This window comes from Cephus cinctus, unplaced genomic scaffold (genome assembly GCF_000341935.2).
Source record: "Cephus cinctus unplaced genomic scaffold, Ccin1 Ccin1_scaffold0857, whole genome shotgun sequence".
Taxonomy (NCBI): Eukaryota; Metazoa; Arthropoda; class Insecta; order Hymenoptera; family Cephidae; genus Cephus; species Cephus cinctus.
The window spans coordinates 118,148-132,667 of NW_014333443.1; the positions used below are offsets into that span (position 1 = coordinate 118,148).

The 14,520-nt window shown below is 39.1% G+C and overlaps 2 protein-coding genes and 2 long non-coding RNA genes across 7 annotated transcripts in view; 2 read left to right on the forward strand and 2 right to left on the reverse strand.

The window, feature by feature from the left end:
* LOC107270893 overlaps positions 1–6,220 on the reverse strand; it is a 17,470-nt gene extending 11,250 nt beyond the window's left edge. Inside the window, exons 1-2 of one of the 4 annotated variants that reach the window (XM_015746319.2) lie at positions 4,592–6,219; positions 2,848–4,534 (exon numbers count right to left, since the gene is read on the reverse strand). In XM_015746319.2, coding sequence (XP_015601805.1) covers positions 2,848–4,534; positions 4,592–5,583 — 2,679 coding nt within the window. In that variant the 5' untranslated portion in view covers positions 5,584–6,219. Of the gene's footprint in view, positions 1–2,847 lie in introns of all 4 variants that reach the window. The other 3 variants (XM_015746318.2, XM_015746320.2, XM_025088209.1) reach the window with 3 other exon arrangements.
* A 259-nt stretch (positions 6,221–6,479) lies between these two features.
* LOC112494835 lies at positions 6,480–8,495 on the forward strand. The gene is made up of 2 exons (XR_003060714.1): positions 6,480–6,614; positions 8,310–8,495. It is a non-coding gene; the product is annotated as an uncharacterized LOC112494835 (long non-coding RNA).
* Positions 8,496–9,604: 1,109 nt separating this feature from the next.
* LOC107270900 (profilin) overlaps positions 9,605–14,520 on the forward strand; it is an 8,902-nt gene continuing 3,986 nt past the window's right edge. Inside the window, exons 1-2 of the mRNA XM_015746337.2 lie at positions 9,605–9,864; positions 14,086–14,355. Of these exons, the coding sequence (XP_015601823.1) occupies positions 9,754–9,864; positions 14,086–14,355 (381 nt within the window). The 5' untranslated portion in view covers positions 9,605–9,753. The remainder of the gene's footprint in view (positions 9,865–14,085; positions 14,356–14,520) is intronic.
* LOC107270901 lies at positions 12,026–14,079 on the reverse strand. Its single transcript, XR_001538467.2, has 2 exons — positions 12,843–14,079; positions 12,026–12,717 (listed from the first exon to the last, which is right to left on the reverse strand). It is a non-coding gene; the product is annotated as an uncharacterized LOC107270901 (long non-coding RNA).

Genomic DNA, 14,520 nt, shown 5'->3' on the forward strand with positions numbered 1-14,520 from the left:
GCCCCGGTCCTTTCGCCTGTCCTTGTGTCTGTCCGTCGCTAAACGGTCACATCCAATCAAGCATAACAATTGACTCTCAAGTGGAATGGCGGATGAATTCACGGGAAACTCATTAGCCTTGGAATTCATGTTAAAATGAGGTCAAATATTCAAACGGAGGTAGGTATCTATTTTTCGTTTATTCCTTTGCAATTTAACGTTTTATTTGCTGTTTGCCTATTCATGGCTCTGAATATATATAACCGTGTCTACCACGTGTATATCAATTTAATGAAAATAAGAAAAGGCTTTAAGGCGACACGAAATCGTTTTTTTTTAAAAAAAGGGTAAAAATGAAGTTAACAAAATATTTGTCAGGCCCTCTAAACAAGCAGCAAAAACCGTCATCGTAGAGATAATGCAAATACGATACCGATGGCAATGAACTTGACTCGACGAGGTCCGTGACTTCCATGAGAAATTCCCATGCGAGTATTTTTCATTAGACGTCACATACGTGTAATCGTATACATATATATATACAGAAATGCATATATATTTACATACGTACACGCAGTGCCAAGTGCTCTTACGTACACGCGTTGTTATGCACACACAACACTTATACCACTGTGAAAACGTGTATCACTTGGTTCGGGATTGCAACTCATATTTCGAGCAGACTTCATATGTAGAATAACATATGAATATACAACAGGATCATAGCGACTCACTGACAAATGCGTCCCATATGAATGGGTATTGGAATTTCAAGGAGAAGCAGAGTATTTTGGTTACCGGATACAGTTGTATTGTTCTCTGGTGTAAATTGTAAACCATTCAAAGCAAGTGGATCCCTAATGAGATCTATTCGTGTACTAGAAACGAGTAAAGAAAAAATATATTTTTAGCAATTCACGATAAATTTCAATAAACGCTTAACTTTGTGTAAATAGAGAATTCAATAAACGGTATGCTACCAGATGGATTCTATATCACAAAATTCATATATTTTGGTATACTGGGATACTCGGTACTAAGTAGGAGATAGCAATTCGCTGTTCGAAAAAGGTATTAACGGATCTCTGGTATCCAGTGGACACCATGATAGCACCATAAACGTATCGATGAAGAATTCCACGTAGGAACTGTAGCCAGGAATGCGGTTGCTAGTTGCAGCATTTTTTCGTACTTTGGACTCAGGTATTTTTTAAATAAACTGCACGTACAGTACATCCAGAAGCATCCTTGTGTAGCATGGTATGAAAAATTTCTTCAAAGGGATAGTTATGCCTTGAAAACCGTAATAACAGTTCAATTTACTTGCCTCCAGACAATACCGTATGTTATGTTATACTCCTCGTGGAAGGAAATGGAGCAAAGGAGGATATGGTGGCCATATCGTCACGAAACAGGACGTACAAAGCTGCATCCGGCAAGAGAACGTCCAGTGACGAGGAGGATCGAGAAGGAATATGAAATAGCGAGAAGAAGGAAAGAGAAACTGAAGAAGATAATTTAAAAAAAAAAAAAAATAATTTAAAAAAAAAAAAAAATAATTTAAAAAAAAAAAAAAATAATTTAAAAAAAAAAAAAAATAATTTAAAAAAAAAAAAAAATAATTTAAAAAAAAAAAAAAATAATTTAAAAAAAAAAAAAAAGAACCGGAAGTCAGCTGACTTGCACACGTCATTCACTCCCTTTCTCCTTCTGGTACCTACTTTAATAAAAGCACCTCCTTTCTGGCTTCCTAATTACGGATAGTTCCCTCCTGTACAGGAGGGTGGAGGACTGCTAAACATATGGGCTCGTACGTGCACAGCACATTTCATGCATATATCGATCAGTACACGATGCACTGATTTTATGAATATTAAGAGACTTATTTTTGTACTTGTATATTATATTGCAAGTTCTATTTTGCACTATTCTGGAAAAGTATCATTTCTATGTAACACAGTACAGGCCGTAAGTCAGGCAGAAGAGGTTTACGTGTTCCCGATGTGTGTTCTAGTTTCCGGTTTGTTAACGGCGTCTTTTGTTGGGCGTTGCCCCACTGTGTGGATGTACAGATAACTTTAATGCATGCGGTAGAGTATTATAATTATATAAAAAATCACATCAACAAGTTTGCATTTACTCTCAGTCGCCTAATGCTGCGCGAAGGTTGCGGATTACGACTGGTTAGCCAATTGAAGAGAAAAAGCGTCACAGTTCGAAAGATTCTAATCTTATTGTACCAAGAGAGACGTCAAAGAAAACTTCATGTGCTAATACACACGTATACATGTATAAACAGACGAATAGAAAAATTGCTAAAATTAAGTCCGTTGAGGAAGAAGCGAAAGGCACGACCATAATTAATGTGAAATTTTGAAAACGAATTGACAGAATTTTTTTGGCTTTTCTGAAGCTTAAGACTCATGTTCAAAGGGAGATTAAGAGATAAAGAAAGAGAGAGTAACGCGAGTAGCGATAGGCGGTTGACCAAATTGAAAATCATACCCGAAGCGTCGCTGTTTGTTCGTGTTCGGAATTTTGAACACTGTTTTTAAATTCCGCGAGCGGCGTAATTTCCTTTTCTTTACTCACCAGCATACATGCGTATTCCTATCTACTATCTGCCGTATGCTTGTACATATTACACATTACATATTACATTCGCCACACGGAGGAAAGTGAAAGAAGTTAAATTACAGTCTCACGCATAAAATTTCTTCTCACATCTTTTTAGACGTTTCTATGTACTTAGTGTATTGACTGTACCTATTATATATATATATATATATTAGAGCTGCATATGTATTGTATATACTTAATATGTCCATACACCGATATAGATAATAATAGACATATGAAAAATATTACCTTAGGTTTTTCCCGTTTCCGTCTGATTATAAGACCATCATTTTCAATGTAATCGGGAACATCCTTGCGGTTACTAAAATTGAAAACCATGGTGTTGTTTTGTTGATTCCATGGTTTTGCATCCCATAAGCCACCACCGCCACCAGCACTAGCACCGGAACTTGTCGTTTTTTTCACGGGTTGTATCTCCTCTGCACTTTTTAGACTGACCACGACCTTTGTGGGTTGTTGTTGCTGTTGCTGTTCTATACTCTTGACACGATTAATTAAATTTTTTTCCAATTCTCGATTGCTCAAATTTTGCTGCGATAGATGAGTCTTTGTCGAAACCAAAGGTCGAATGATGCCGATTTGTTTTTGGGGGGGCGACGAAGTCGATGAGATCGTGTCCACCTTTTGACACCTCAGGTTCTTGCATTCATTGATCTGGGAATGCGACGTATTTGAGGTGTTCTTGGAAAGGGCTAGACTGGAAATCGCACCGATTAGCTTAACTTCCAGAATATCGTCGTCCTTTTTTTCAATATTTTCAGATTCAGAATGCTCTTGAAGTCTGGCTGACAGTTCAGGACTCTCTTCTGGTACAGAAAAGTCAACGGAAGTACCTAACAAGAATTTTGTCTTCACTTCAGCACTCTTCGAGATCGGTATTCTATCACGAAGTTTGGAACAATTTTGATTGGATCCTGGAAGGTAATTTTTGTTGATCGTTGACTTATCGTTGAACTTGAATTGTAATGTAGTACCGGCTTTGCTAATGTTATCTAATGCAGACTTGGAGATGGTTTTGGTACCATCGACGTCTTCCTGGTCCTCTTCGACTTCTTCCAATTTAATGGTATCCTTTTTCTCTATATCAGGACTCTTTATTCGCTCAGGTATCATTTGAGATATATTTTCTACATATGTCTTCGTGTTCATGCCATCTGTCTTCGTGCACTTCGTATCCGGTACCGAGGATTGCCGAAAGAGTTCACGACTCGGACTCGGTGGTTTCTGCATCGGCGTGGAATGTTGTCTAAAGGTTTCTCGTTTTGGAGAGGCAGGAGATGTCACGCGGGGCGGTGAGATCCTTGGTGACGTTGGCGGTGATTTCACCAAAAGTGGTTGAACTGTCTTCTTTGTATCTGATGAACACTTGAGCTTGGGTATAGTTGGTTCAGGACTCGGAACAGGGGAGAACTTGAGCTTACTTGCTGGCTCTGGTGATGGTGATGGCGAGTGCGATTTCTCGATTTGCTGAAATTTGCTGACGACTGACGATACAGATTGAACGATAGGATCAGTGATGACACCGTCATTGTGATGTTCTTGACCGTCGATAAGTTCTTCAATTATCTCTGCGGTAGGTTTCTGCTGAACAATCAACGTCTTCTTTGGTGATCCCGGCGTCTTGGTATTACCGTTTACAAAAGGCTTCGGTTGTAATGGCGGCTTGGGAATGATTTTCTTTTGATTCTGAGCCTTGAAAGTGTCATTAATGGTTTTAAAAGTTGCAACCTTGACTGCTACCTCACCTTTAGGTTTATGCTTCTTTACAGAACCTTCGAATATCCTCATGGTGGTCTTTACTAGGTCTGGTGGTGGTCTCTCGGTCTCCGCTAAAACGGGCTTGATCCTTTTCGGTTTGTTAATAGCCTTGGGTCTGTCAGTCTCACCCAATCTGCTCTCAATTTTCACGGATGACCTGTCGACGAGTATTATGTGATCGTTAGGTTCTTGTCTGAGAGCATTGGCGACGAACCTGCTTGGTACGCTATGCGAAGTGACATCATCCGAGGTGGAATTGTAGCGTAACAACGTCTCCACACTTCTGGCTCTCTTCATGGAGTCATTACCTCTTGAAGCGTTTCTGTATCGGTCCGATTTGACAACAGCAGTCCTCTTAGTGAACTGCCTCTCGTTGCTATCCCTCCAGGACTTGTCACTAGGTTCGTCATCGCAATCCAGAAGATCCTCGAGACTAGCAGCTCTTCTAAACCGCTGTACATAACTCCTAGACTTACTCGTCTCCCTCAGAGTAAGATTGAGGTACTTGCTCTTGAGCTTATTCACAATACCAGGTCCATACTGAAGTTCTTCAGAGCTATCACTTTCGCCATCCTCACTAGGTATTCTGTTCCTAAGAAGGTTATTATCCATACTGTTCCTCGTAGAGTCTGCTTTAAACTCTTTATTCCTCACTTTTATTTCCACAACACTGCTATTATCGTTATCGTGATGTACCTTCGATACGTACTTCAGGTGCGCCTGTTCGTAGTCGTCGTTCTCGTTTCTGTTTACACGAGGAGCGTCCTCCGAGTCGGAGCATATAAGATCCGCCTCGAGGCGCATGTTGATCGCGACTGGAGTGTCTCCGTGGTCGGAGCCGTTGACGGGAGCAGTGGCGCCAGCTACGGCAACTCTGGAATTGGAACCATGAATACCGGCTGGACAGCAATCCTCGTCGGCTGCTTGTACAGAAAATGGGGTGGAGGAGGGCGCCGAGAACGAGGATAATGTATTGGTATTGGAGGTGTCCTGTCCGAGGAGTAGTGCAACTGGACCTGATGAGAATTCGTTGTTGTTATCTTGAGGATGACTACCATTACTACTATTACTACTATTGCCGGCTCCAATAACAGCCGAACATAACTTCGAGCTAGCTCCATTGCTAGCGAGTACTTTACTCTGCTGTCGTCTACGCTGTATGAGATCCCTTTTCCATTGGGGCACATTACCAGCGCCGGAAGCCATCTTAACGTTACTATCACGATGTATTTCAGTAGTTTACCACCCACTATACACAATAAGTAATAACGCTGGTACTATCACCAGCGCGACACAGCACCACGCTTCACCACCGCGTTACCGGCTTATAAGCCCTATTAAAGCGGCATTTTTTTTATTATGTATCACCTTTCTCACGTCAGCCGGTCGTTTATTCGCGCGAGAACTGGAGTAGAATTTCTCGTGTGTGTTTGTATGACATGGAGTAGAGAGGCCCAGTTACACGACACGAAAATTTAATCTCTGCTTGATAAAGATGTTGAGATACAGTAACTTATCCGTATGTTCACACGATGCGGGGTAAACGGATTTTTCTAGCTGAATTAACGAATATTATACGCGGGAGTTTAACTGGAGATGTTATAATGGAGGAACGCGTGAAAATCCAAACCGACACACCTGCCTTGGTCAGGGAGCATCTGACTTTTCCAGGTACTCGACGATGATAAAAACCCCCCACAAGATGTTACTCCGATCTCAACTTTTCCTAGATCAGGCACTTGATGCCCGCTTCACCAACACCACCACACTATCGCCAACACTGATTATATCGTTCCGGAGTCACTACCAACACCGCCGTCATCAGTACCACCAGTTAGCGGCATCATCGATAGCGAATCCCCTCTAGACCTCCATCTGCGTGACGTCATCCACCTCACAAACCAGAATTATATCAAACACACGGTATCCTCTCGTGATCGGGAAAGGGAAGTTCAATTGCATTTCTACTCGCCAGGTGGAGACACAAGCAAATGGCCATGGTGTATGCTTGCAATAGAGCAGCTGCGCAAATCTTGTGAATCCATCTTTAGTGTCGACTTATGAATGTATATCGAATGCTTCAAAAATGTTTTAGAAATTAAGTGAAAATGAGAGCACTGTTTTGTAATTCTTAAATTTTTGTTTATTATTGATTCTCGGTCCTAGAGTCACATTCAGATGATAAGGAGTGAGTTCTACCGTCTTCAAAAATTTGTTGTGTGAAGTACAACAGCCGTGTGAGTCATCGTATACTATTTCTTAAGAGCCAAATAATAATTGATTGATTGAAGTTGGAAATTTCAAAATACATTGTTCTTTTTTTAATAATAATTCAGTTTTTCGAATTTTAGAATCATAATTCAATATTTCTGAGTTTTTTAATAGAACTGTGTGAAAATGAGTTTTTATTTTGAACTTTTTAAATATAGAATTTTGAATCGTATATGTTATGTACAGTTGAATAGTATGTGCTGCTGCAAAAAGTCTTAAATAAAAATAATTACTAGATCAATAAGTTTATCTAAAGATTAAAGTTTTTGTTACAACTACGTTTTCAAACTACTTTCAAAATATTACGTTCTATACAATTTTACAACTCCTTTGCAATATAGCTTAAGGAAGCCTTCTTAGGTTAATCGTACGAATCGTATCACTGAAAACTCCAATTTTTAACCGGCTAAAACTTTGATATCGAACAATTTTTAAGAATCACGAGTCTTATTTTCCGAGTTTCCTGACATGTACGATTAGTTTGCAAGGCTCTGAAAGCGTTCTAATTGTAGTTAGTTCAGTCGCGGAGTTTTTCAATTTAACAACTCAGGTTTGACTCAATGGATTTATTTTTCATATCTTATGTACTAACTAGAAAAATATATAACGCGTCGTACAACTCAGTGATTGAAATGTACTATCTGAAAAATTACGATAGTAGTTATATGAAAATATAATGTATGTACATTGTATTTCCAACTATATGTATAGTTAGAAATTTATACATGATTGCGAGCATGATCTACAGAGGTTTTAATAACGGAGAATATCGGATAACATAACGAATTAGGAAATCTATTTCCGTTGTTTTTTAGAATTTTATAATTTTCGAGTAGTTTTTGGCACTCGCACTAGTTCTTAATACTTGTCTTATCAAGTGAGCAGGATTAGTATGTTCAACGGCAGATGGCACCACTAGATCCTTTAGTAGGTTAGAGAGGATTTGATCGTTTACCGTGCCGATATTGCGGCATTGCTACCACGATATTTTCAGGCGTCTCATTTGAAAATTAGTAGGCAATAGTATACATGCATCCAAAATCAATATCTCCTTCTAGTACACCATCTGTTCCCTACTAAGAATCGGAACCTGCTGTAAGGTTCTCTTGAAATGAAATTTGTAGGTGCAAAGGCACCATTCCAGCTTTGTCGAAATAATCGTACTAGTCGGGAAATGCAGAAAATAAGACTTTGCATTGGTCAAATTGTGCGATTTGACAGTTTAATCAATCAATTATCTAACTTTTTTGTCTTACGACTCACCCGAAAAAGCTATGAAGGTTTCGTAATTGAATCATGTTTATATTTCCACTTTGTACAAATATATGTATACTACCGCTTTTATATTATCGTAATGTGTTGAAACGATTGGCTCGAGGTTTTAAGAATTACAAATAAGATACATATGATTACTAGAGCAGATTCATTCTATTTCCGTTGCATGAAATGATAGCTGTATTTATAAATTGACAATTAAGAAATTCGTACAACATTGAACACATACATTTGCGAAAAATTATTGTAATCAATTTGTGAGAATAATTTGAATGGTGAATGATTCCTTACCGTTTATATGTACCTACAGATAAGATTATCAATAGTTAGTAACACTTCAAATATATAACGTGGAAACTTATGGCGCCATCTGGAATGCATTACAGGAATCATAACCTGATCCGCAGCAGGAATTCCTACGCGACACAATATAGTACCAAGGAGATAATAATAATTGCTCCAACCAGGATAATAAACGTCTGTAGAGAAATCGGATGACAGATTTTCTATATTTTCTGTAGAGGAATATATGTATGATATGATGAATATTTAAATAAACGATTTTTTTCATTCATGTCCGTGATGAACAGCCGGCGCCAGGGGCGTAGTTAGAACACGTGTTGTGTGCCAAACAATTCAACGGTGTTAATAATAATCTTCGATGTTTAGAAACAAATAAATACTAACTAATTTGTGATGAAATATCCAATATTTATTCATATACTAGGAGATGCTTTTTAGTAGTATTTTTATACATACTCCAATGCATTTTTTGGTCAGGTAAATGGTAGCTACGCCGCTGATATACGAGACTTTTGTATTACATATGATATGGCGGAGTAATACACGATATTTTCTCGAAACAAGAACTACCAACCTAAAAGATATGCATTTATATCCAGAACATCATCGGAGCATGAAAGACAAAAGAATTTTTTACAGATGATCCATTTTTCCAAAGTGCGTTTCACATCACGCTATTTTTCCCGAAAGGTCCTCGCTTTTTATTAAGGCTTTCCAAAGAACCAGAATTACCGGTTGGCAACAACTCCGAACAAGGGCGTGTTCGATTGTGTTCGCGCACGCTTCACTGGTGTGTGAGTCAGACTCAATGCTGCCAACTGCCATACTGACATTTGCCAATTTACGATTAGTCAATGTCAAATCTTATTAAATTCTTAATGATGTACTACAATTTTTTAAAGTAGAATGAATATTTTTTTCTTCCTGACAAAGAATATACAGAATTATACATAAATATATGGAATTGAGAAAAATATACTTTTTTTATTTAAGATAGTCGCGCAAAGGATGCATTTCTACCATAACTACGTTCATGAGAGTTATTCTCCATAAACATTCTAGAAACTTACTATCAACAATAAAACATTTACTAAATGAAAATACCAAATAGCTGAATGTCAGAAAACAAGAATTTATTCGTTTAAATGACGGCTGGTCATCATTAAAATATTAACGATATAATGATATCTAACTAAAGTAACCGTTAAGGAAATATTTTCATGAACCTTTGGTTGAACGCAGAGCACCTATTTAAAATTTGTCATGCTACGCCCCTGATTTTTTCACTCGAACGTTGGCAGCTCTGTCGATGCTCTATCTAAATGTCAGTGGTGGGGTTGAGTTCGTAGGAGGCGATGTAAGGGGGCTGCGAGGGGTGACCGGCGTGCAACGCGATTTGGCAGTCGTTGGTAGTCGTGAACCGAAGCAGTCGGTGACGGGTTGTGTCTGGTTGGTGGCGTAAGAAGCGCGCAAAAGAAGTTCGGTTATAATTCATACATCCTCATTGTAATTCGTCTGTGTTCAAAAATGAGCTGGCAGGATTACGTTGACAAGCAGCTCCTCGCGTCGAGGTGTGTTACCAAAGCGGCGATCGCCGGCCACGACGGGAACCTCTGGGCGAAATCCGAGGGCTTCGAAGTGAGTAAATGATCCACGATGATGACGATTATAATCGAGCGAGAGACTCAAGGGGAAGGGCATTTACGGTTCGAACTGAGAGGCGTATACCTTCAGAGACTGAGGAACACGACTAGGCACGTTCATTAGGATTTAATATATTTAAAAATAACCATTTTGGAAATCCATTTTGGACTACGCCTTGAACTGTGCAATAAGTTATAAACTATCTAGGGAGTGATTTCCATATATTCGAATTTATCTTAGCTGCATATACTAGAAAGAATTTTAGCAACGGTTTTAGCCTCTGTCTTACTTCGTTTTGATAATGCTGCTCCTAAATGTTATTAACTTAACGCGAGGTTCGGCCGAGTCTCTTGATTAGAATTATGTTGGTATTGTTTAGACACATAGAGGTTTAAAAATCTAACCGTGCCACGTAGATACTTCTTTGTATCGTGAATTGTACGCAGACCTTAATGGGCGATCTTCGAGCTTCCCTTTGTACCGCAGGTTTTTTCTAGTGAGAAACTGCTCCGGATATATGTGGGACTTTTCTAGTTTTTTTCTTTTCTTAAAGCTAGTTCTCTGTCCAATGGCAGGGCCGTGGTAGATGCTAGTCGGTACTAAAGGGGCCCCTGGAGGGGTTCTCGGGGATTATCGATCTGGGAAATATGTCCGGGGGCCATTGTGGAGGCCACGGATTCTCCTTTTAGGTCTTTCTCGTTGGCTTGCTTCACTGCGTGGAAATATTTATTTCTTATTCGGAGTGCGAAATACTATGGATTTATTTTCACGTGAATTTATCACTTTTTTAACTAGGGAATTTTATCAGCCAGTTATCATTTCAGCTTCAGATGAACTTAGGTATGGACGTAACAAGTTCTTTGCTTTGTTAAGAAGTGCTTACTGTTTTTGTAGTACTGTTTCGTTTCAATAGTCTTTACAAATTAGTTTGTTTTAGTTTTAAATAGTACTGTGGCTTAATACCTGGATACTGACAGGAGCTATTGTATATATTTCCAGTTATTCTCAAAAATTTTTCTCATTCTGTGCCCATATGAATCTAAAAGTAAAAGATTTCTTTTTTTTTTGTGCTGAATTCTTTTAATACTTTTAAAATTGTATTTAAGTGTAAATTCCCCTTCCATTTTTGTGCGATGATCAATATATTAAATAAATGATGTTGTTTATTCTAATTAAGAATGAAATTTTGCTTAACTAAAAGACGTTTTCTTATATCTTAACAGTAAGTTATAAAGTTTTCAATTTAGCCAGTGTTAAATTAAAAGTATGAACCTTTTAGATGGCAAGGTTCAAATTTTGGGAGAAATGTACTTATTCGGAATTTGAACATATTAGCCGGTGTGGAGATAGCTGTTCAGTGTTGCCAACCGCGAGTGAACATTTAGCGTACGTTCCAAGAAGGAATGACGTGGTCTGCAAAAAATGAATTGATATTTCTAATGGTGGAACTCAATATTCGACGAGTTGAGATTTTTAAAAATTCATTTCGTCGAATGTAACTTTTATTCCTGAATACTTTGCAAGAGTGGGTATGTCGGTATACAGATGCTAGGAGGAGACAGGAGCTCTTGAGAAATTCCACGTCGCTGTGCTGCTCTCTCGCGAACCGGCAACATCGCCAACTGGACTGGAGAGTGAGAGAATATCGATTCCAAAATGTCGCTCGATACCTCGTGGTAAGACACGAGATCCTTTGAAAAGGATATTCTAGAGAAACGACACAACTTGTCCAAACAAAATTTACAAGTTATTCTGAATAGTAAATAAAATCATTTTTTAAACAGTTTTCTTTTCTTTTGTTCAATTGCACTCGAGAAAACAATTATTTATAGGCTTTTTCATAAGAATTCCTTTCGGAGGTATTTCGAGAAGACCTTTGATAATTTACGACAGTATTCCGAAGCACTGATACACAAGAAGAAACATAACCGAGCACAAAGAATCTTAGAATATTTGTGACAAGAGAAATGTCGTCCTAGTGAAAATCTAATGAGTGAAATGTTTTTGATTCGAATCGAGAATGAATCTTGTGAAAGGCATGGCCGAGAGTTCGCGAGTGCACTTTCCGGTCTGGATGCCAAAATGGCGACTGCCGGCCGGGCAGCAACCTTGCAGTGCCGTATGAAGTCGGTTATATCAATACACGCTTGTCATTAGTGTTAATTGCATTATAATTTTATTGAAAACAATTTTCTTGTTTCTTCTTCTATTCGAACATTCTTCAGAGATTAAATGATGTATAAGATTTGTTTGTAGGTTTTTCAAATTTTAAAATGACTTCTAGAATCTTCAACACAGTGCAGTACGGCAAGAGGGACTCTTTAGAGGCAGGTTTCGCCATTTTTACTGTCAGTGTACGAAGACGGGTAGGCATATCAGAGGACTGCTAGTGTGATTCATACAATTCCAATGACGTGCATAGAGCTCAGTTCACCCGTACCCTCCGCTGGTGCATAAAATGAGTCAGACTTTATTCCCTCTCTTTCTCTCTCTCTCTCTCTCGCTCTCTTTTTCTCTGTGTGTATGTGTGTGTGTTGTGTGTATACCCCTCTCTACGTTTCTCTTTTCGTTTCCTCATCAGCACCCTCGCCCTGCTTTCTATGTTCATTGCAAATGCATCGTATCGGCCACTCTATGTCGCTAAGATGCGTCACTGCTGATGAAACACGATTTTAGATGTTTTCATAGAATTTCACGATGACTCAGCTCATTCCTTTTTTGGCCAGATCTTTCACGTGAAATCTTGTCATTAAGTGTCAACCAATCGTTTTCAGTGACAATTCAGAGGATTTCTTCGGTCAAGATTTACTTAACGGTACCGGCTCAATGTACTTGCACATAATCGGCCTAAAAATAAATATATGCGCAGGAGCTAAAGTTCGAACAGAAAAATTGTTCTTATCTATTTCTAAAAAATTATTTTTACGAAATTCTGTAACATAATATGCAGTTACTACTATGCAGTTACTTACTATTCATATATTCAGAAGCAAGATCTTGAAGTATATATTTGGGACGTTTCCTGTAAATAAATATAAATCCGAGTGTCAAATCTCTTGATAATCTGCCACGACGCACAACAAGAGGATCAACGAATCAACGACCACGTAGCGATTCGTTTCTTTTTATTTATTTTCGCGTTCCACTAGTTTCTTCCGTTCAATGAGAGTTTCACTAGCTCCGCCTGTCTCTATCATTCTTGCAAAATTTCACCACCGTTCATTTCTGCACATTTTGCTAATGCAAATTGAAACACGAGCGACAGTATCTATTATTGTTGTTGCTATTCCACCTGCGAGCAGCGAAGGTGGTATCGCGTATGACGCGACCGCATTTTATCTGAACAAAATCCAAGGTATAAAGAAAAAATGTATATACAGCCGCGACTCGTCAATAATACAGGGCAGATAAGGTAGCGAAGCAAGGTCGAGGATTCATCGAGCTCAAATAGCATCGAACGAACACCAAATGATACTTAATCGCCTCACTATACGTGCTTATATTTATGTTTTCTTGGTAATATGCATTCGCGCTTCTCCTTAACAGTTTATTGGCACAGAAATATGAAAAAAAAAAAAAATTATGAAACACGTCATATCATTCCCTACCGATGACTCATCGTCGGCCAGTCAAGTAACTCAGAATGGCCTTTTTTTATTTTCTTCCTTATCATTAGGAGTTACGTAGACATATTAATGAATTTTTACGTTAATCCATATGGCTCGGCGGAGGGGGGTGCTGAACTCGTTATCTCGCACATACGTTCTACTATTTCATGGCCTTGAATAACGGGGCAAAAATGAACGAAGTAGAAAGGAGGTCACCTTGGCACAAGGTAATCGTCTCCGAGAGGATTCATCGTGTCTATCGCTGTGGCTCTATGTAACACGGTACATAAAGCACTGTATACAAGGTTCAGTACGGAAGGAGAGAGTTTCTGGCTTTCTTTTGGTTCAAGACTTCATATGTTTGATATCGCTTATAGTATACACATATAAATGACGTGGTATATCGCATATGTTTCCGACACACGTATTACAGCATATTAGATTGGTAAGAATACACGAGTGGCCCTATAAGTATTTCGGTATTTCTTAAACGAAGAAAAATATACCCAATAACTTATGGTCGAGGTCGATTCGAGTTGTTTTGCCGACGGCGCACGAAATGCATGAGTTAATGACGGTGACCAAACGGAGCATTCATTTATTTCAGGTGAGTAAAGAGGAACTGGCGAAGCTGGTGCAGGGTTTCGAGAAGCAGGACATTCTGACGTCGTCGGGTGTGACCTTGGCCGGTAACAGGTATATATACCTGTCGGGCACAGATCGTGTGATCAGGGCGAAGCTTGGAAAAGTTGGCGTCCACTGCATGAAAACGACGCAGGCAGTTGTCGTATCCCTCTACGAGGATCCCATCCAACCACAGCAGGCTGCCTCTGTCGTCGAAAAGCTTGGCGACTACCTCGTGTCCTGCGGCTATTAGGTTTGTAACGACTGTTTGTTTTGTCTTCTTCAGACTTTTGAACGGTAAACAGAACACGGAGCTATTGGATTACGACTTACAAAGATAGCGCGGAAGATGATGGCCAGTGTAGCTCTCGAAAAATTCAGTGTTTCTGGGCAAGGGGTATCGGGGGGTGGGGGGGGG